The sequence below is a fragment of the Pelodiscus sinensis genome, chromosome 4 (genome assembly GCF_052426305.1).
Source record: "Pelodiscus sinensis isolate ZL-2025 chromosome 4, ASM5242630v1, whole genome shotgun sequence".
NCBI lineage: Eukaryota > Metazoa > Chordata > Testudines > Trionychidae > Pelodiscus > Pelodiscus sinensis.
The window spans coordinates 35,418,250-35,441,907 of record NC_143055.1 but is presented as its reverse complement, the minus strand read 5'-3'; the positions used below and the strand labels follow the sequence as shown (position 1 = coordinate 35,441,907).

At 41.0% G+C, this 23,658-nt stretch overlaps 1 protein-coding gene across 2 annotated transcripts in view; it reads right to left on the bottom strand.

Moving 5' to 3' along the window:
• STIM2 (stromal interaction molecule 2) overlaps window positions 1-23,658 on the bottom strand; it is a 134,391-nt gene that overhangs the window by 28,395 nt on the left and 82,338 nt on the right. For both annotated transcript variants that reach the window (XM_075930612.2, XM_075930613.2), the window contains exon 3: window positions 13,148-13,262. In XM_075930612.2, the coding sequence (XP_075786727.1) occupies window positions 13,148-13,262 (115 nt within the window). The remainder of the gene's footprint in view (window positions 1-13,147; window positions 13,263-23,658) is intronic.

The following is a 23,658-nucleotide window of genomic DNA, read 5'->3' as shown; positions in this document are numbered from 1 at the left end:
TAGGTCCTACCATGAGTGCCGGGAACTAGACTTGATGACTTCTCAAGACTCCTTCCAGTTCTATGAAGACTCCTTCCAGTTCTATTAGCTCTTCTCCCTCCAAAATCATCAGCAGTAAGTGCCACTTATTTTTTGAAGGCCTAGAGCTTGATTTAGGTCTGCAGATAAGAAAAAATGTTGTTGATCCAAGGGAAGGAAAGCAAGTTTTGTTGAGGGGTGCTTTACTGGAGGAAAAAAAAAAAACAACCCTGACTCTGTAGCCCCTTGTCATTAAACCAGGAATGCTAACATCTGGGTCTTCAACTGTTAGCACTTCAGTAAAGATTAGCAGGGCTGCCATACAGAAGTTACTTTATACATTCTATATATACACAACAGATTACACTACCTGGCTTGGCAGACACCGCTTTGAATGCTAGGTCCCAAGCACAGCAATCCATTTATTTAAACCTTTCCATTCCACTGCATTGAGTGTTGCTACATATTACCTACACATGCAAATCAGAGAAAGTTCATAAACCTGCACATTGCAGTCTCTGCCTATAAACTGTTGTTTATGTAAAACCATCTGAAAGCCTGAATCTCACTGCAGTTTTTAAAACTTTTTGGTACATTGTTGCCAGTGTTCCACAAGTTCTCTACTTACAGTTCATAAATAATTTTAAGTTAGCTAAAGGGAAGAAGGCTACAATATTCCCTACTGAAACCTAAAGCAGCTGCTCTTACTAGGAAGGAAAACTTTCAACAGCTTTTTGCCTACTTGTCATAACAAGCAGAAAACAAGTCAGTTCTGACTGCAGAACATGATCAAGAGAAAACCAATTTATAGAGAGGGGAAAGATTACCTTGGTACCAAAGGCACTTGCTAGAGAATGATCTATGAAACATCATACAGGTTAGGAAGACAGTAACTGGAGAGGGTGCAGCAATGAAGATGCTATGTTTGAACAATTTAGACAGAAGAAAGTTTAAAGAATCGGCTTATCCATCTGGCTGTATCAATTTCTTATGAATGGCCAGAAGTTTTCAAAATTATGACACTAATTTACATATTTTTTCAGATATAAATTGAAAAGTTGAGACTACCTTCCAAATTGAAAACTAGGAACCAAAAAAAGGGCATAAAGAATGTAAAAATCTGAACAAAACAAGAAATAAAAGGACAATAAAACATTTAGACAGCATAAACTGATATGTAGTCAGACAACTCAGATTTTAGAAAAAGAATGAATATAGTGAAAAAGCAATAACTAAAATTAAAAGAAAAGTCAAGCATGCTGGCTTGGATTATTGTTTTCTTGCTTTTTACAGAAAAGGAAATGGTCATTGTCCTTCTCCAGGATGAAGGAGACTTACAAGAAAAGGTTGCTAGCTTCTCAGCCCTCCAGGCATTCATAGGTCTTGTCTAGTAAGGGAAATGATTGTTTTTTATTTTTAAAATCAGTTAGAGAGGTTAGCACTTAGTACAGATTTTAAACCCTTAAAAGATGTTAGCAGGCCTCTCTCAATCATCGTTTCTTTAAGCTTATGAAATAAAAACATTCTCTAAGGAAAGCCCTAGAAATTGGTAATTTTGTGTACCGCATTTGGATAACTTTGAAGACAAAGTTTGGTAAAGAGAAAAAAAAATTCCCTTTGGTAAAGAGAAAAAAATGTTTCTATATAGTCCATTATAGATAAACCTTGTGCAGTCTAGAAGTCTGCCCTATTGTCATATTAGCTATTTATTAGGGGTTCATGGAGTTTGCATTCCTTGGATGACCTGGATAATCCCTTTCACAGCCTTTAGAATTCTTATGCAGGTCTGACAAAACGAATTGCAGCAAAAATCAAATCAGGTTAGAGTTATCCATAATGCCAAGCAACTTAAGGCAAGTCACAAAGTAAGTTGCACAACAGGAGCTTATTAATCAGTAAAACCCTGAGGGCTCTGTTTACCACGAAATTAATTTTCTGTGGAATCTGTTGGAGACTTTATAGGGATTACCTGTTTGACACTCATGACAACTAATCCTGCTTCAGTAAAATTCCAAATTCAGGCTTTAAAGAACAGACTTTCCAGTTGGGGCAACACCACTTTCCTTGCAGAGCCTCCAGCTATGCCTCCAAAGACAACACATGGAGCGTGGCCACACATGAGATCAGGCTCATATCTGAACACGCTTGGATAAAGAGTATCTTGATAGATAGATAGATAGATAGATAGATAGATAGATAGATAGATAGATAGATAGATAGATAGATAGATAGATAGATAGATAGAATCTCAGAAACATGCATGTGTGTCAGTTGGTGAGTCCGTTTATTCAAGAACTCCTTCTAACAAGAGCTAGAACCACCAAATTTGGTACACAGCTTCCTCTTACCTTAACAAAGCAAGGTCATAGAATCACAGAACACCAGAATTTGAAGGAGCCTCGAGAGGTCATCGAGTCCAGTCCCCTGCCCTCAGAGCAGGACCAAGCACTGTCTAAACCATCTCTGACAAGTGTCTGTCTAACCTGCTATTAAATATCTCCAGTGATGGTGATTCCACAACCTCCATAGGCAATTTACTCCAGTGTTCAACCACCCTGATAGGCAGGAAGTTTTTTCCTGATGTCCAACCTAAACCTCCCTTGGTGCAATTTGACGCATTGCTTCTTGTCCTATCCTCAGAGTCTAAGAAGAACAATTTTTCTCCCTCCTAAAACCCTTTTAGATGCTTGAAAACCACTATCATATCTACTTCTCAGTCTTCTCTTTTCTAAACTAAACAAGCCCAGTTCTTTCAGTCTCCCCTCATAGGTCATGTTTTGTAGACCTTTAATCATTTTTGTTGCTCTTCTCTGGACCTTCTCCAATTTCTCCACATATTTCTTGAATTGTGGTTCCCAGAACTGGACACAATACTCCAATTGGGGACTAATCAGCACAGAGTAGAGCAGAAAAGTGACTTGCTCAAAACACGCCTATTAATGCATCCTAGAATAATGTTTTCTTTTTTGTAATAGTGTCAGACTGTTGACCTATGTTTAATTTGTCGTCCACTATGACTCCTAAATCTCTTTCAGCAGTACTCCTTCCTAGACAGTCACTTCCCATTCTGTATGTGTGAAACTGATTGTTCCTTCTTAAGTGGCATCATGGTCTGGTTGTGGCAGGACAACAGGATGTACCTGGAATTAGATTGTTTCTCATAAAAGGGAAAGGGAGAGATCTGGCAGGAGGCCCAGTTATACTATAGAATGACCACAGGGGGCAGTAAGTGGCCAGAGATGTGGACCAGGACAACTATAACCCCATTGAGCCAGCAGTGGGCATGGGGGTAGAGAAAGGGACAGCTATCTATTATACATTTCAGAGAGTCCACTGGAGCTGCTATGACCAGAGACAGGCATTTCTCATCTGGCCCCAAACTGCTGTGATGAGAGGCCTGGGATTGTTCTTTTTTCCTAGGAAATCCTGCATATTGAACCTTTCATCTTAACCCCAGAACAGCGATTTAAATAAAGAAAAAAAAACTTATATAAGTTAAGGAACTGAGCAATACAGGGTAAATCTTCCAGGGCATGTCTACACAGCAATATTATTTTGAAAGACTGATGTTATTTTTAAAAAGTGCAAGTCTACACAGGAAGCCATTATTCTGAAATAATGGTGAGCTGGAGGACTTCTTATCCCGACTCCTGTAACCCTCATTGCACAAGAGGTAAGGCAAGTCTAAGGCAATGTGTTCTTCGGGTTTCTGATGTGCAGAAAGCACCAAAAGCTGAGTTAACTATTTCAACTTCAGGTACGCAATTAACATGCCTGTACTGTATTAATGAAAGAAAAGGCTTTATTGCCCTAGTGACACCATCAATGAAACACAAGTCAACGTTCTGCTCAGTACAGAAGAGCATTCTTGCACTTCATTCTGCACTCTAAACTCTTCCTGTAAATTAGTTTTCAGCAAGCAGAGAGGGCCAACTGCACTCTAGCAGGCCAGCTTTAATCCAGCCCATGGCCTGCTCCCTACAGTATAGAGCAGCATTGCTCAAAGCGGCATGCTGCCTCTGTCCCCAGAAAAATCTCTCAGCTTCAATTGGCTGGTTTCCAGCCAATATGAGCTGAAAGATTTTTACTGGATAGTGTTCAAAGCCTCCCCTCCCTGCAGTGCAGAGTGACATATGGAATAGCCAGTCAGGAACTGTTTCCAGGCATGGAAGCACCTCCCAGACAGAGCCAGCCTCTGGCACTCCACCCTGTCCTGCACCCAACTCCCTCCCAGACCCTGCACCCCCCGCTATGCCCCTCCCACAGTCCAGAATCTTCTCCTGCACACATACCCCCTTCCAGATCCGGCACCCCAATCCCCTGCTCCAGGTCACCACCCAAACACTCTACACCTTCCTCTCCAGGTTACAGCTCTCCCCCAAACCATGCACCATTTCATACATCCCTCCCTCAGGCCAGAATCATCTCCTGCACACATACCCCCCTCCCAGACCATGCACCCCAATCCACTGCCCCACTTCACAACCCCCTCCTTCACCAAAACTCCCTCTCAGACTTCAGTGTCTCCTGCACTTCAATACCCTACCCCAAGCTCTGTGCTTGACCCAACCTCCATCCAGACCCCACATCCCCTCCACAGAAAAGTGTAGCCCTTGACCACTTACCAAAATCTTGGAGTCACCTCTCTATCAAAAATTATTACCCACCCCTGATGTACCATGAAGGGTGAAAGGAAAGGGGGAGGGATAGCTCAGTGGTTTGAGCATTGGCCTGCTAAACCCAGGGTTGAGAGATCAATCCTTGAGGAGGCCACTTAGGGATTTGGGGCAAAAATGTGTCAGGGGTGGTACTTGGTCCTGCTGTGAAGGCAGGGGGAGTGGACTCGATGACCTTTCAAGGTCCCTTCCAGTTCTAGGAGATAGGCAATCTCCATTAATTAAAAAAAAATTAGTAACATAGACATGGCTTACCCTATTCTGTACTGAAAACCAAACAGTGCATGCTGGCTGAAATTTCTCTCAGTCTGCACCGGCTGCTATTATAAACATCAGCATTAACAGTTACCATACCACAGAAGCTGAAGTTGTTTGTTCCCTATTCCAAGCCTAGGGATTCAATGTGATTTCTTGTACTCACACTGTTCTCCTATATAGTCTATCTACTATAGATAAATCTTGTATAGCCTGAAAGAAATCTCTTATAGTCACATTAGCTATTTGTTCATGGAGTTCAGGGGTTCATGGAGTTTGCCCTCTCTTCCTTTCTTTCTTCTGGTGCAAGATCTAAACCAGTTGGTTTCGGTATGTGGTAAGAAGAGAATGACACCAGAACCCTGTGACACAGTAAAAAAAAATCTGCCCACTCATATGTTCCCCCCAAAACTCTGCGCAGAGTACCAAACAAATATGAACTTCATCTGATATAAACTATGAACACTGAATGTAATTTACCGAGCATGTTTTCACTTGGTTCTAATACCAAGAAAAAAGAAAATGATGCACAAGGGAGCTGATGGAGTACCAATTTACTGAAGTGATCCTGGTATTTCATATATTCAATGGCTTAATGTTACAAAATATAGTTCTGTTTCCTCTTCCTGGGAATGAGGTTTGAAATACTGCATTAGTTCTGTTTGGAGTGGAATTCAGTGTCATGTAATGACATCCTTGGCAATGTTTGGCTTGTGCCCATTTCCACTGTCTTGATATTTAAAACCCAAGACTGCCAACGATCAAGAATGTGAAATGCAACCATATCATCTCTCATGTATGGCATTTATTCCCAGTTGCTGCAAGAACATTTGTTGTTCAATGCCAGTCCAAAGCAAGGCAGCCTATCACAAATCATTAAATGTAACTAACCCTCCTCCTCTTTATCCTCCTAAAACAACTCCTATTGTACTTGAAGACTTGAAATAGTCTTTGTATATCAAGAAAGGAAAGAAGAATCTAAATGAGAGTAGATCAGAATTGCTGCAATTCTTTTAGTTAGAAATGAAGTCCAATGCCCTGACGGAACTGCAACTATTACAGAATGCACAAGGTTGCCAGCTCACGAGCACAGATTATGAACATAACACCCCGATTCATTACTCACTGCACTCAGCTCCCCATTAAACAATATCCCGTTCACGGCTGCTATGGTGATTTTCAGAAATTTGCTTAGTACTGGAGCTAGCTACCCTAGGAGATCTACTTTTCTTCCATGACAATGACCTCACATAACAGCAACTTGATTCAACTTGGAAAAAGGAAGCAGATAAAGAGGGGAAGACTAATCCACAGAGCAATTGCCCCAAACTGGAACCTATGGCCTGACAGAAGAACCACCACCTGTGCTGCATTAAGAACTCAGCAGACAAATCAGTTCAAGCCTGCTATTGGCCAATATCAAATTCCAAATTCCTGAGCCAGTTCATAGAGAAGTCATCTAAAGGCCAATTACAAACTCATCTAATTGACGTGAATGTTCTATACTTGTAACTATATGGATTCAAACCAGGCTATGGAACTGAAACCACTTCAGTGTCACTGATTGATCATCTCCTTCCAATCAATAGAAGGCAATATTCATTTTGATCTTCTGGGACCTCCTGCAGTATTCAGCTGACAAATGTCAGAAAGTCCAGGGTAAAGTGCTAAAACAGCATGAGCTCCTCCTGCAGGGCACATCCAATTCTCAGTAGGGATGTTAAATTTAGATTCACTAATCGAATAGTTGATGGGATTTCCATCGTCTATTTGATTAATCTGTAAGGGTTCCTCTGTGTTTCAACTGTAGCAAGAGCCCTACCAGGCTCTTGCTACACTTCAAAAGCAGAAGCCCTACAGGGAGCATGGGGCTTCCTTTTGAAATTTACAAGAGCCCCTTTAGGGCTCTTGTATATTTCAAAGGCCAAGGCACCTCAGGGAACACTGGGCCAGTGGGGGAGAATTGCAGCAGAAGCAGCGCAAGTGGAGACTGCTTCAGTCCCTACTCGCACCGTTTTCCACTGTGTCTCTACCTCCCCTGTCCCCCAGTACCAGCTCCTGCTCCCCCTTCTTGCTGCCTCTCTGACAGGGACAGCGGGGGAAGGGGGGTCAGAGAGGAGGCAGCAACTAGTTGCATCACTAGTCGACTATCAGATAAGCTTCTTCTTATCAATAGCTGACTAGTCTCTTACATCCCTAATTCTCAGTGATGGGAAACTGCACTTTTACTTCAAGCCCCTTTACTCTTAAGAGTCCCACAAGGACAGTTTTTTCCACCAATCCTATTCAGCATCTACATGCACATGAACTGATAGGACACAAATTCAAGTGTCAGCATATGCAGATGACACACAGCTCTGCTGATCCTTGACCACATACAACCACATCACCACCATTAAGATGTTCCAAGGCCAGCATGAGATCAGCTCATGGATAAACAAACAGGTGCTGAAGCTAAGTCAGAGTAAGAAATAATGATGATGGGCAGAAGAAGCATTAACATCGCTACTCACCAATGTTGGCTACCATGACCACATCAGACCTGTCATCCCCCCTCTCTCTCCCCCTCCCCCCCTCCAGACTTTCCATAGATATCAAATGAAGTTCAAGGTCTCCGTCTTCATCTTCAAGGCTCGCCATTGTCTGGGCCTGGGATATTTAACATGGTCTGAGATTAAAACAATGGTTGACAACTTTTCTCCTCTGCCACAAAGGAATTCTCTACAGATGAGCTTTACCCTTATGGTAAAAGGACAGAAAACTTACTTGGGACTGATTTGAGACTGTGAAAGTAAGTCCAGTGGAAAATAAGGATCCCTAGAAACTAAGAACTATGACAAAGGACTTTCACTTTCAAAGCACATTTCTTTTGACCTTGTGTTCGTTAACAAATATACAGCAACATGTATGTATATTTAAAATGCACTACAAGAACAACATACCTTACTATACACACTTCTATTCAAAAGAAGAGGATGAGAGAACAAACATGAGACACATTTGCTTAATTCATTGGAAGTGCTCAGATACTACAGCGATGAGCATGGTGTAAGACCATATAAAAAAAAGGGAGGCACAAATCTCCCTTCTATTTAGCCTCCCATTCATATCCCTCTGGACACATTTTTTTTAAAGAACTTCCAAAAATATCATTATGCTACAAAGGTTGAAAGAAGTTTGTTGTTAACGATGGTTATAGGTGCCCAGACATGACACTACTGGGAAATTCTATGCAATGGAGGAATACCATGCAGGGTCTGTAGGAATCCTGCCTGATGTTTGAGAACAAGAATACAGTAGGATAATATCTTTTGCATGCAACAGAAATGTAGTGGTTAATACAACTCGGGTACTTAATATTTCAAGAAAAACTGAAAGTATACAATCCTAACCACACCCAGATAGAACATAGCATCAAATACGGGATAAAACAACAGAAGCAACAGATAGGCAGGATCCCAGCCTATCTTTACACATGTGATAGGGTACTGTTTTGGATGAAGATGTCCAAAGAAGATGGTGATCACACAAAAAGGCAGACAGCCTCAACCAGAACTCCTTTAACATGATAGAAAATAGTCTATATTTGTTGCATAGCACAAGATAGCCTGAGAGCTTACCATGGCTGCATCCAGCCCAGGCATATGTCCTGTAATGCTTGAGGGAGACAACTGGGGAACTGAAAGTGTGTTCCCTGAACAACAGCCTGTGAATTTTTAAAATTGATGTGGTAGAATCAATCTTTTTTAATTGATAGAAATATGGGTATTCTGATAATTGGGCCTATCCATTTACTCTGTGTGATCAACTGTAAAGAGTATGAGTTCATAAAATGTCACAAAAACCTATAAAATGTTGATAGGAAAAGGTATGAAATAGAGGCAGAAAACATGAATTAGTTTAAATAAAGAGGCCTCCTGATAACTGCAAGGACATGTTAAAATCATGCTTGGCAAAATCAGATGTGAATGTGGAAATCAATGAACCAGAACAGTTTGATACCACGTAAGAGACTACCAGAAAGGAGTGGGAGGTGTCTTCATTCTACAAACTCTCTATCAAAAAGGAAAGGAAACAAGGAACAGATAGCAAGATAGAGAGCTCATACTGCCTCTATATAAATCCAAGCTATCCCCACATTTTGAATAAAGCATGCCGATCTGGTTGCTCCATTTCAAAAGAGATGTATTGAAATTGGAAAAGGTGCAGAAAGGGCAAAAAAGGAATTTGGAATGTCTTCTATTGGAAGAGAGATTAATAAGATGAATTTTTCAGCTTGGAAAAAAAAGCTATCTGGGGGGATATGAGAGAGATTTATAAAATCATGACTGTCAAGGAGAAAGTAAATAAGGAAGTGTTTACTCCTTCCCATAACACAAAAAAATCAAGCTCATTGAAAGAAAATTAATAAGCAGCAGGTTTAAAACACAAAGAAGCATTTTCATACAAGGCACAATCAACCTGTACATAACCTGCTAGAGAATGTTATGAAGGCCAAGACTGTAACAGGTTTCAAAGAAGAACAAAGTATAGGTCCATCAATGACTATTATCCAGGGTAGGCAGGTGCTTGGGGAATAAGAGGCTACAGCTCTCCAAACAATGTACCTCAACTCCCTTTGTGGCCTTCTTGAGGGAACCCCACTAAGGTACCAGGCCTGTAGCAGTCAGCTCTCTTAGAAGGTTGTCCCACCATCCTATCTCCCCTGAATAGGTCCTTAGGCTACAGACTCTTGGGATTCATTGAAGTTAACTCAGAAGATCTGATCTTGATTCAGCATCTGCAGTAGCATTTTCTCAGTGGTACATACAAGGTTAACATTGACCAGCTTCCATAAAGCAAAGTATTATTATTCAGAACGTTACAGAGCTAATACAACTAGAAAGCCATAAGCAGCCAATACATGTGTCTGGCTTACCAACTGTTGTCCATATTCCAAAGACCCTGGCAAGTTTGAGTATTTGAAGCCTTTTCACAGGATCTGTCTCAGACAATGTGTCAGTTCTTGGGAGGAGAAGTTAACAATTCATTGTTTCCCAGGTCTCTTGAATGAGGTCCCCTCCCTCTACAGGGGGAGAGACTTCTCCAGACTTATAGCTGTCCAGGGACTTGCAGTAATTACCCCCCTCTAACATTATTTCCTGCAGGAAACCCTACCCTGAGTCCAGCCCACCAGCCCACATGAAAGTGCATTAAAAAACATGTATAAAATTGATAGAAGAGTCTCTGAAAATTCCATGTGTTCACAACATCCGTTATAGGAGTTTGCTGTACCTACTCTACTCCCTTCCCCCAAAGAAAAGTGTCACATTTTTACAACTCATGCAGTTCACCACATACATCTGCTGCATAGACTGCCAGATTCTCAGTAAACCTCAGTTTTAAAGAAGCCAGACCTTCTGTGTAAACTCAGAAGCTTGTCTCTCTCACCAACAGAGTTTGGTCCAATAAAAGGACCTCACCCACTTACCTAAAGAGCAGCATTTAACAAGCGACAGCACAACACAGCAAAGCTGTTCTTAGTACGCTATAAACTGTGAGCACTTTGCTTTCTACACAAAGATTTATTTATCTCACATTACTGTAATCAGTCAGGACACACCTTGAAAGTAGTAAACACATGCCTCGGAAAGGGCATATTCGTGTATAGCCTTTTACGGGAAGAGGGGGAATTATCACAACTTTATTCCTTCAATTAGTTATGATGTGATGTATCTCTGTAAGCTTAAGAGGAAATTGTTAAGTATTATTTACAGCTTGTGACCCTCACACACAAATACCTTTCAATAAGCTCCTGGAAGTTGACATTACTGACACCATTCTTTGCATTAGGGACCTTTGTTTATTTCTGTCCCAAATTATTTGTGTTCTTTGTCAAGCCAAATTTCAAAAACAATTAGAATTCCTACTATCCTTCCCTAACACCTCTCCAAGAGAGAAAAAATAACTGTGGTGTTTGATAGGTTCACAAATGTAACATCTACTAATAAGTAACTTGAACTATACTTTAGGATGCAAAAGTTTAAGATAAAAGCTACTGAAGTTCCATGTTTTGCTTTAATTCATGGATTCAAGCAGAAGACTCGAAAGCACCACATCCTCACGACAGCTGTCTAAGAAATTTAGAACCCTAAACTTGCTTCAAGTTTTGTTGATTATTTTTAAGTTTATATCTATAATTCAAGACTAAAAACTATGTTAAAATGGAGCAAACTTTGAGAGTATGCATCAGTAACTAAAGGGGTTACAATTTTAAAAATTACAAACTCAAGAATTCAGAGTTAGAGTTACACATATTAGGGTGTAGAAATTGACAAGATACCCAAGCAACATTAATTTTAACCTGTAGTGGCACTAAACTAAAAGGGGATAAAAAGGCAAGGAAAAAAAACTCCAATAGGTCTTTTTAAAAGTCAGTTGAATCTAATCTGGGACCAGAAAGACTGAAGCGCCTTAACTGACAGCATACTATTACCATATGGCATCCATCAAAGTGTGTAGGCTACAGTAAAGGTTGTCTGGGTACCTCGTTTTTAAGTGCTTCTTCCTCATTTCCCTGGCAGGGCTGTCTTGGTACACAGAGACGACAAAATAGCAATACCATGGGGGTACTTTTAACCCACTGATGCACATATTGAAATAACAGTGAGCTCGCTGCACATATTACTAGTTGTGCTCACATCTCTGGTTTTTTATGAACAAAAAAGATTTGTTTTCAATAATATAGCCTTATTAACCTATTAATAGTGATTGATGTTGTCATAACTTTCTAGTTCATTTGACAATTGTTTTCAAATGCTTTTCTGAGTTCACCATTAACATTCCAACTCCTTCTGGCAGAAGAAGAGTGACATTGTTTTACTTTTTATTCTGGCAGTTGGATCTAAATTTTCTATATTCTGCTTCCATTAAGTTTATTTTTAGTCACACATATTGACACAAATATCTTCAATGGTATATAAATACCACTAATTAAAAATTACAAATACTGTAATGCTCAGATACGTGAGTCCTTCAGGGCTTACAGGTAGGGCTGTACAAATTCGCAGCCATGAAAAATGCATTACAGATTGAAATCTTGACACCCACGCTCATAAAACCTGGTCTTTTGTGTGCTTATACCCTATACCACAGATACCTGAGACCACCAGTGTTTCTCAAAGGTTGGGGGGGGAAGAATGTCGTATTCCAAAAAGGAGTCAAAAGGTTATTTCAGGGGGGTCATGGTATTATTGCCCTTACTTTTGTGCTGCCTTCAGAGCTGGGTGGCCGAGGAATGGTAGCTGTTGGCCAGGTAACCCAGCTCTGGAGGCACTGCCCAGCCAGCAGCAGCACAGAAATAAAAGGTGGCAATGCCGAACTATGACATCCTTCTGGGTTGTTGCTAGTGGCAGCTCTGCTTTTATTGCTCTTCAGTTATCACAACCCCCACTAAAACAACCTTGTGACCAATCCACAGCTCTTTTTTCCCCCCGTCAGGATCTCTACAATTACAGCACCATGAAATTTCAGATTTAAATAGCTGAAACAATGAAATACAATTTTTAAAATCCTATAACCATGAAATTGACTAAAATGGCCCTACTTATGGGTATTGAGATCAGAGTAGCAGTTTGAACTTTTTACCCAAAGGTAGGAAACATGGAGCCGCTACTACTCCAAAATGCTATACCTATCAATATAGAGAAACTAATCAGAGTATTTAAGAAATCTAGTCCTTTACACTACAAACCAAATATGATTTTCATTAAAATAAATCAGAATAAATTGATGTTCCCCATTTTAATACATTCTATACACAGTACTTATGTGACTACTGTAATACTAAGTTCCAAGGTTTTATCAATTACAATGCAACAATGTAAACCGGTAAGTGAACAGTTTAAAAAAAAACTATGTACCATTTAACTTTGCAGAATAACAATTCCATTTACACAGAACTGCTTGAGCATGTCCAGAACTCAGAACTAGCTGAGAATTTAATGAAACTTTAATTATGCTTATAGGTTAACCTGTAAATGAGAGGTGCCACAGGTGTTCAAAACAAGTCATCCTTCCAGTACTGTATGTCATTTAATGCCAATGGTTATATCACATTTATCTCAATATCACTTTTACTTCAAGAAAGCTTGGATTTAGTGCTGGGCCACCCAAAAAACCATGACCCGGATCTCGAAACATTATTTCCTGATCCTTACCTTCAGAGGTTTTCCAGCATTTCCACAGATCCTCAATGGTGATATGTTTGTCTTCCCTGTGCAGATGATTGTGTTTATTGGAAGCATCTTTATATTTCATGTCTTCTCTGATAAACTGAGGAAGAGAAAGAATGTTTGGTTAAATTCTAACAGCAAAAAGCTCATTTCTTAACAGGGAAACGAAGTAGATTATTAGAGATGCATTTTTGCATCTGCTCTGTACTAATGGCATAATTTAGGTAAGCCTCTAAAGTAGTCAACCTATATAACAAATTCAACATTCTCAATTTTGAATTGGAATGTAATAAACCCTTGAAAAACAGTGTTGCACTTGTAAGGTGAACACTCAAATTTAACACTGTGGTTAATTTACTCCACTTGATTAACAGCTAGTCACCTCAAACATCCCAAACAAGTTGTGTCTCATGCTTTTACATTCCATGGACATTCACCTGTCTGAAGGCATGCCTAGATGATATGGTTTGCAAGTGTGTTAGTGTTTTATAAATTAGCAATTACTCATCCATCTTGAATCCTACTATATCGGTTAAATGAAACTAACATTTAGCTTTCTCCCATCACTCAGACTTTTGATTAGATAAAAAAAGGTCAAGTTCTGCTCATTAAATCTAATTGTTAAGAAACAATTCATCCTCCGCTCTGTGGTTGTTTTGGGGTTTTGTGTGTGTGTGTGTGATGTATGATCATGAGAATGGTTATATTCCACGCACATAAACAGTACACTGTAACCCTACAATTTGCCAAGATGTACAGGAACCCTTTGGGAAAATCCCAAAATGTCAATATTAATAATCACATAAAACCGATAAAAATAGGAGGTTTAGTATCAGTATATTTTGCTCATTTATATGTACAGGCAGTCCCCGGGTTACATAAAAAAAAGGGACTGTAGGTTTGTTCTTAAGTTGAATCTGTATGTAAGTCGGAACCGGCGTCCAGATTCAGCTGCTGCTGAAACTGATCAGTTTCAACAGCGGCTGAATCTGCAGGCCAGTTCTGACTTACATACAGATTCAACTTAAGAACCCCAGGCATCCCCAAGTCAGCTGCTGCTGAAACTGATCAGCGGCTGATTCCAGGAAGCCACCCCCCCCTCCTCCCAGCCAGTCTCCCCTCCCCCGATATCCCATGACCAGCCCCATTCCGCCCGACACCCCCCCCCCCCGACCAGCCCTGCTTCCCCTTGGCCCCCCCATCTCTCCTGGCCAGCCCTTTTGCCCCCCACCCCCTCCCCAGCCAGCATCGGTCCCTTCCTGGCCAGTCCTCCCTCCCGATGAAGCATTTCCCGTTTTTTGTTTTTTATGATGACTACCTGGTAACCCCTAGCAGTGATCCAGGTTCTTGGGGTCTTTTTTCCCCCCTCTTTTCAACAACTTTTATTCCCCACCCCCTTTTTTTCCTTCAACAAAATTTTGAAGGGGGAGTGGGAGAAGAGGGTGTTCAGTATTTTTGTTCCAACCATCTGGCAACCCTATGCACAGGTGATTTGTGATAGCCATATGCGATGCCAATTCATCAGTGTCCTTCTCATCCTCATCCATGTAGATGTCAAATATCAAATCCAGAAGTAGTTGTGCTGCAAGATGCAATGGCTTAAACACATTGATCACAACATGGGAGAGAATTGTGGGATCCTTGACTTCTCATGGCAGATGCTGGTGTTTCAACAAGGACTGTCATTCAAGTGGCATTCAAGTAAGCCAGAAGCCCAGGAAGTGCCAGGATGAAAAGAGGTGGCTGTTGGGATGTTTTCTCGTATTCCAAAAACGCAAAGCATTAAGTTGCACGTTCCTACAGTGCCTAGTGCCTGAGGGTGACATCAGGCACTGTGGGATGCTTATCCACACTGGCTTTGCTCTATCTGTCCAACGGACTGCTAACAATGTGGCCATGAAAAAAGCTGGTATAACCTGTTTTCACTTTTGGCAACTTCTGCATGACAACACCACTTTCATCATCAAACTTTCCCAATGTAGTAGGCATAGTATTAGGGTACTATGTTGTGTTGATGGGGTGGGATTTTGGGGGAAGGAGGCATTAGTTTTTGCATGTGACAGTGAGGACAGATGAGTTTGTGGAAACCATTGTTCAAGTGTGCCTCACTAAAAAAGCCACTGGGCGAGGAGCAAGGAAACAGACAAAGATCAGTATTTTTAAATGGAAAGAATTTTAAAAGCCAATTGTTTATAGGGATATTATTTCACACACATTTAAAAACTAAAACATGAATTTACAGGCACTTGTCAAGAACTGAGGTCACCATAAACGGTAGTTATGTAAAAATATGAAAATTGTCTCCCCAGCCACCTCATTTTACCAATATACTAACACTGCACATCAGTGTCACTCACCACAGCAGGATTACTGTATACTAAGTATTGTAGCCTTATACACAAGGACAATTTAAGTTGAATAATCTGACATCTTGGAATGGTTCCTGATATTATCCAATTCTCAATACTTTCAGAGAAATAGCTGCTAGAATATAGCTGAGATCATTATAAGTCACTGTGCCCACTACCTAGAGCAAGATATCCCTCAGTTGTTTTTTTGGTTTGTTTTAAGTTAATTGCTCAGAACAAGAAATCTTGTGGTGCAGTTTTCTATTCTAAAATCAATTATTAATAAGGAAACTGAAGCTTTATTCTGTATTGTGTCTTTAATATAAAAACTTACATTCCAAACCACTCTGGAGAATTAAATAACTAGGAAAAAATAGAAATAAAATTAAAATAGTGTAACAACAATCAAAGGGTAAGTACAAAGGAAATTGTATATGTTTTCAGCTATGATTTGAAATAATACAGAAAACTGGTAAGGTGGGAAAGACCTAGTAATTAAAAATGGCCAGGTTGCATGTGAAGGAAGAAAGTGGTCAGTCATTGCTAGCCAAGCAAAGGGAAGAGAGTAAAGGAGAAAAGGTCAGTTGGAGTAAAGGCCAATTTTGAGAACAATTTTGAACTGAATACTAGAAAGAACAAAGAGCAAATGGAGATGTTTGAGGTGGAGAGCAATGTTATCAGTCTACTTTGCACATGACAGAGCCAGAGAACTTTCCTCTTTCCGGGGAGGGTTTATAGAAGCACATTTCATTGGACAACCAGGAGATAGTAAAAATTAAGATAAGGACTTTAGAAATGGTGCTGAGACAGTGTCTTTAATAAGGAAAATTATACCTTACCCAAAAACATAGAACTGGTGAAAGGCACATCTGCAGATAATAGTGGAAACAGGTAAAAACTATCAGCTGAGAAAGGAAATAAAAATCTATAGGCGATGTGCAATCAGTTTCTAAAAATTAGATTGGGACACTGGCCTGCAACTTCTACCTGTGCATGGATTAGGTTTGCTTTAGGAACATAGGAGAAAATGCATACTTTTGGAATAGTAAATACAGTAATACCCCTGGAACAGATTATGGTGTTATGACAAAGGAGATGTGCATGTCAAAACCACATCTGACTCTCTAAAAGTTAAAATGTTTCACTGGTGTTAACCAGTTAAGCCTGATTTACTGAACAAACTATCTGAATAACCACACAACCTACTGAAAATGCTCTCTAATTCCAATTAGGAAAGTTCCTCCTTCACATTTCCTCTCCTTTACAACAGTGAGATTTGTTGCTAATGTGCAATCAGTGCAATCTCCTAAATTCTAGGAAGCAGCTTCTTACTCCTTGTGCCATAAAGTCAAGTTTTTCCATCACTACAAGCCTATCTTTCTTCTACCCCCTCAATTCCTACCCAAGAAAGCTTATGATACTATGTATTTTTGTTGTCCTTGTGGCACCTTAGAGACTTACTCACTGTGTCATATAAAGATGAAATGCTAGAGCATGTGCAAATATTATTCAAATCATTTATAAAACAGAAAGCAATACAGAACCAAAGATTGAAGCGGGAGAGTCTCCTGATAGCTGAAAATACATGAGGCTTGCGCCTGTGACCAATAAACGTAGCTCACGGCTAAGTCTTTAAGACCAGAATTCCTCAATTTTACTTGTTGTTTTGCATAGTTCATAATACTGAAGGTCCTGATAAAAATATGATACTGTAAAAATAATGGCTCTATTGCACAATAAACATGACTGGCGACCTGTTAATAATGATAATTATTACATTTACAAAGTCATCTGCAAAATTACTTCACTCAGTCTCAGTACAGCAAAGCTTGGTAGCTGTAATTTTCTTCAGGCTGGTACATGGTTTCTAGTAAAATGAACACAGTTAATCCTTCCTTCTAGAGCAAATCCAAAACAACCATTATGCTGTACTATAAAATGTCCCTGTACGATGCAATCAATATCTTAATTTTTAGTTGTGTTTTTCCAGACACATTAATCAGATGTTACAGACACTACTACCTAGCTTGTTTTCAGGACAGTTTGAAGTGTAATACTAAGAGTATGCTCAAATTTACAACTTGCTCACAGATACAAAATGACAGCATTACCTTTTAATCCTTAGTCTTTGAAGTAAGTTAATTTATTAATAGTTTTGAAAGAATGCATGCACTTGTAAAATCACATTGATTTCCTTAGATATTCTTTGTGCATCATGTACTAGTATGTAGGTTTCATGCTTTACTAACACAATTCTATTCATAACGATAATGTTCTATAAAATATGAAAAAAATATAATTTAGCAGTGTTTCGGAATCATGAAGTCAAGTTGAAAACTATGAACAGCTTTGCCTCCCTTTGCAATTCACTTCACTAAAAGAATGTCTCAGCTGTACTGTATTGCAACTGCAGGAGAAGCTTTGCACAGCTTTGTTTTCTCTTAAAATTTTTCCCAACGGGGCTAAATTGTAAGTAATGATGGGGCAACATAACTGAACATAATTTATAATGGCATTGAGCACAAAACTCTCTTCTATACAAATATATTTAAACTTTTACATTGAAAGCTATACTTCAGAAAGATATTGTTATGTATTGTAGCTCCTCTTACCTTCAGACTTCTCCTCCCATAGATTTGTCCCACAGATCCTTCCAGAGGATGGATCTCTCCTCTAAGACTTTAGAGGAAAACAGGGTCAGAATACCCGTTGAATACCAATCTAACAACTGGCAACATGCCAGGATGGCTAGTGGTAAAACTTAACAATACTACACACTAGGGATGTAAGTGAGCAGTTGAATCAACTACTGTACTCACATTCTTCCCCCCCCCCCCCCCCTCCAGTCTCTGTATCAGAGGCAGCAAGGAAGGGGAAGCAGGAGTTGGTGCTGGGGAGAGCTGACTTGAAAGCGGGTTCTCCCCAGCACCATCTCTGTGGTGCTGCCTGCCCTTCCACGGTGCTGCTGCACCAGAGGGAAGCAGGGAAGGCTGCCATGAAGCAGCCTCTGCCTGCGGTAGGCCCAGGCTGTGAAGAAGTCCCTGTTTGCAGTGGCCTGGGCTGGCTGCAAACACAGGCTGCTCTGTCAGGGGTTGCACACAAGTGAGGAACAAATAACAAAATAACCAACCAAACAAACCCCACCCTCGCTGAGAAGGAGACACACATTCCCCTCCCTCACCAGAGCTTAGGAGGGCCCAGGCTAGTAGATTTTGTGTGCTCCAGCCCTATGGGGGAACAGCAGGGCAGCAGAAGTGCCAGTGTGGGCTCCAATGCTGGGGGGAAGGGGGTCTTGAGCCTTGGGGGACAGATCCAGACAAGCTAGGGGACATATCCAGCCCCCAGGCCTGAGGTTCTCCACCCTGCTCTAAGAAGATCTCCACCACAAACAGGCAGCTCAGCATCAAATACTGTTAATTATTTCACAGTTAAGAACAAAATTTATACACAGGAGAGTGAGGGAAAGGACAGATGTTTGCTGTATTGTAGAGAGGAGATGGAGGATTCTTCCAGCCTGGACACTAAAAGTGAAGCAGGTGTCAAAGATGATTCCCCTGCAAGGGGGTAGGATGAACAGAGGATAATTGTGTGTGTTACTGACAGTCATAGAGAATGGGAGGAGTACAAAAGGTTTAGGACAATGGTGGGCAATTTTTCAACAGGGGGCCACTTCAGAAATTTCTAAAGTGACCCTGGGCCACCCCGGAAGGGGCAGGGCCAGGGCCAGGAGACTTCTTGTATCCTGCCCCTCCACCCCCACTCCCACCCCTTGCCTGGCCTGGGGTGGGGGAGCAAGAGAAATCTTCCCCTTCCTTCCCCCACCCCTAGAGAGAAATGCCAGCTGTTATAAAACAGCTGGTGGTTCCCTCTAGGCACCCAGCAGGAGAAGACCTCACATGCTTTCCCTGCCTCCAGGCCAATCAGGGTCTGGGGATAGGGGAGTGCGTGAAGTCTCCTTGCCCCCTGCAAGAGCACGCGCAGGTGGCTAGAGATACACACCAGTTGTTTTCAAACAGATGGCATGTCTCTCTAGCCACTGCATTCCCCTGGCAGGACAGGGACAGGACATGAGAGACTTTGCATGCTCCCTGCCCCCAGGCCCTGATTGGCCTGGCGGTGGGGAGTGTGCAAAGCTTCCCCCACCAAAGGCATGCAGCACCTAGAGATAAATGCCAGCTGTTTTAAAACAGCCACCATGTCTAATTGCTGCGCGTTCTTGCGGTGTAAGACTTTGTGCTCTCCCCTGTCCCCAGGCCTTGACTGGCCTGGGGATGGAGAACTGGCAAGGTGGCCAGCAGGCTGGCTCCACCCCTGGTTTCGGAGGAAAGAATAGGTGCTTAATTCAGCCATGTTAGCTCCAAATAATCAGTGAGTCTTCTAAAAAGAAAAGTTAGAGAACCTTTAAAAGAAAAGGGTAACTAAATGCAGGACTGAGTAGATAGGTGGATGACTTAAACCTACTAACGCAAAGCCAGTAATTGAAATGATATACATTAATGAAATCACCCAGGGACAAGAATAGAATGAGAGAAACATTTGGGTGGAGGAGAGGATATTGTGGGACCTTCACAAGGTGAAGGAATAATGAGAGGGTGATGCTGGACTACAGATTCCACAGCAGCTATTCTATTCTGGCGTAATAGTTACTATGTCCCGCTGAATCATGTAAGAACTGGAAAAAGCACCTATTAGTCTCTTTTCCAGATCTGTAGGACACCGACAGTTTACAGCTTATGATATTAAGCTATAAATAAAATACAGATAAATAAAATTCCAGAAGGATACAAGACAAAACAGAAAGCAGAAGATTTGATTTTTTTTAATTTCATAAATTATTGTTCAGTCTTACAGCTTAAACATCTGCAATATTCCTTTAAAGCAACTGTTTCAGTCAAAAGGCAATAATTAAGATTCATTTTCAAGTTCTGTGTTTTCAAAAATCTGGAATGGATCAAGACTATACCTGCTATTCCTCTGACATGAAGATCAGTTTTATCCTTATATTTAACAGTGATATACGTTTTAGTGCTTCAAGTTGTTGATGCACAGAATCATTAAATGCTTTAAAAAAGCTTTTCATTCATAGCAGGAACTGTTCAAATTGAGAAAAGAATCTAAGGAAGTATGTTACTATAGAGATAGGAACAAACAGTGTTCCCAGTGTCCCTTTACACCCACCCTGTCAGGATATTCTTTGGCCTGTAAAAGCACAACAGCCACACTGCTACTTGCAACAGCAATCAAGTCGAGTGCTCTCTGCTATAGATATTCAAAACTAAAATCAACTGCAGAATATAGGCATAGCTGTGAACTTTAAACGATGCAATGTTTTACGGAGTTATCAGCTCCCCCCTCCCCCCCACTTTAAAAGCTCATTTTTGCACATCTTTCCAATACTATTTCAGTAATTTATAGTACCTATGCACATTAATTTTAGAATTTGGGAATAGAATATTCGTATTCCTATTAGGGATATTAAAATGAGGTTATTTTACTAATCAAGTTGTCGATAAAAATGTTATCAACTACTCGATTAGTCGATAGGCAGCCAGCTCAATTCCAGCTCATGCCAGGACCAAACCACACTGCAGCTTTGCATTTAAATTTCAGAGCCGCAGCAGGGTTTGGTCCCAAACTTGGTGCAAGCAGCTCCTGTCCGTGGAGTGTCCTAACTCCCTGCTGGGACCTGCTGTGGACAGAGTAGCCTCCCCTGACCCTCCCCATGCTGCTGCCTCTGATAGCGGGGGAGGAGAGGGATAAGTGGCACTGCGGAGACTGTGCAGGGGAGGAAACCAGTTTCTGCTTCCTCCCTCCCCCTTTGTTGCCTCTGATATAGAGGCAGCAGTGAAGAGGAGGAAATGCGAGTAGTCAACTAATCAACTAGACTTTTACATCCCTAATTCCCATCAGGCTTGTAGGTGATATTTTGCTAGAAACTGAACAGAGTAAGATGGACTCTGCACTGAATAACTTACAATATAAATACACAAGCCAGATGTCAGAATGGAAAAATGATTTAACATAGAAGCAAGGCAAACAAGTTGATTTCTAAGTCATGTTAATCTTAGGATTTTCTCTCTTTTAATGTGAGGAGTATTTTACTTCATTTTTATTTATTCCAACATCCTCAGCAACCAGCAATAGCAGTGAATCCCTGCCCACAACTTGGATAAAATTCTTGTACAATACAGACACATTCTTCACAGGCTAATGTTTGGTCTACAGACAGTGTATTGGGCAGGGAGAAACAATAAGCCCCATAGATTTTGATTTTGCCTCTTCTACCTAAGGCATGGCTAACCCTGCCATTCAGTTCACAGTTTCTTACTGACCAAGTAGCCATAGCCATATCTTAGAAGGCAGTTGACTATAATTCTCCTAATTTTAAAAGAAACAGAGTATTTAAATATAAATGATACCAATATAAAACTAAAGCAATCTATTCCTTCTTTCTCCCTATACTGTACCTCTCAAACTTGCTATGTCTGATTCAACAGAATTAACAGATGGAAGGGAACAGTGGAATATTTAAAGTTTACCAAAACATTTCTTTCTTGGATTCCCATTTCTTCTTATCTATCCCACCTTTAGCATGACAGACTCCATGTACTTGGATTTTAATTATGGAGTATTGATATGATCAAGAATGATGCTTATCACATGCTTGGTATCTTTTATATGTGAATTTATATTTAATGTCACTGAAAAATTGGGAAAAAATTGCTGAATAGCTCTCGGGGCCACCCACCAGCACTGATTTACCCTAGTCTACAATCAGAAAGGAAGGCAACCTATTCAACAAGATTAGCAGAGATAACTGTCATGGAAAGTAATTTCCTAGTCTCCTCACAGTTTTCTGACTAGCTTCCCTAACCATATAAGTTATGATGTAGCAGTTTTTTGAGGACAACTCAAGTTTCATTGAAGACAGAGTGGAAATGAGATGTACTCTAGAAAATACAAAGTTTTTAGGAAAACGGCAACCACCCTAATTGATGGAAGTCTCTGGTTTCACTCCTACTGAGGATAATGACACACAGTGGGCATCTTTACCATTATCACTTCCACTTGCAGCAAAACCATGAACTACATTGGATACTTTGTTACTGAGCAAAATAAATTTGTTGTGCTAACAGAGTACAGGCTTGGATTTTCCAAAGGACTCCCAAATCCCACTGATTTTCAATCTACCTATTCTAGAGCTCAGCCAATGACTAAGATCTTATCTACTCTACACTAGCAAGTTGTACCACTTCAGCTGTGCACTATGGTTTAATCTCACTATATCTATAAAAAAGATTTTCCTGCAGGATGTCTCTCTGCATCTCGCAGCCCCTCAACCATCAGCCACCCAGCCTTCTCCCTGCTGCTAATCCCATAATGGGGTTGGCAACCTATGGCTCACGAGAGATCAAAATAAGGCTCTGACTCCTCAACAGCAGCACTCACCTTCCGTGCACCTTGAAGATAAGCTGCTGCTGGGCTTGTGGGGGAAGGGTGAAAGGGGGAGCACGGCTGGATGTGGCTTGAGACATGCCTGCTTGAAAGAATACTCTCTCCAAGCTTCCACAGCTGTGGTTATTGGAAGCACTTATGTTGGATCATGCCTCTCAATGTTTCAACTTGCAAATGCATGACACAAGCCATCAAACTGGGTGACAAATGATTGAAATATATGACTCCATGTTTCACTGCACAGTGGGTCATTGTCTGACAGATTAAAAAACCTCATTTAAGGACTTTCTTTATTGCACTAGTAAATGGAGGGAAAGGTGGCAGAGAAGAATATCTCTCCTAATTGATTGCAAAAGTGGTTGACTTGATTGATGGGGGGAAGAGGTGTCAGGATTGGGGTGCACTCTGGCCATCAGAGCTGTCACTTAGTGGCTGGCTGAAGCTCCAGAATTCACCACGTGGCAGGTAGCTGCCGATGTTTTATAAACAGCTGCTCAGTTGCGCCAGCGGTGGGACCCACACGATGGGGGTGGGAAGAGACAGAAAGGCGGAGGGGAGTGGGAGAAAGAGAAGGGGGCCCTAGCTGGCAAAGGGGAAAGGGGCCTGGGCATGCAGGATGGGGAAGGGGCCTGGGCTTGCAGGATGGGGAAGGGAAAAGGGACCCTGGCAGGTGCAGCTGCAGCTCAGCCCTCT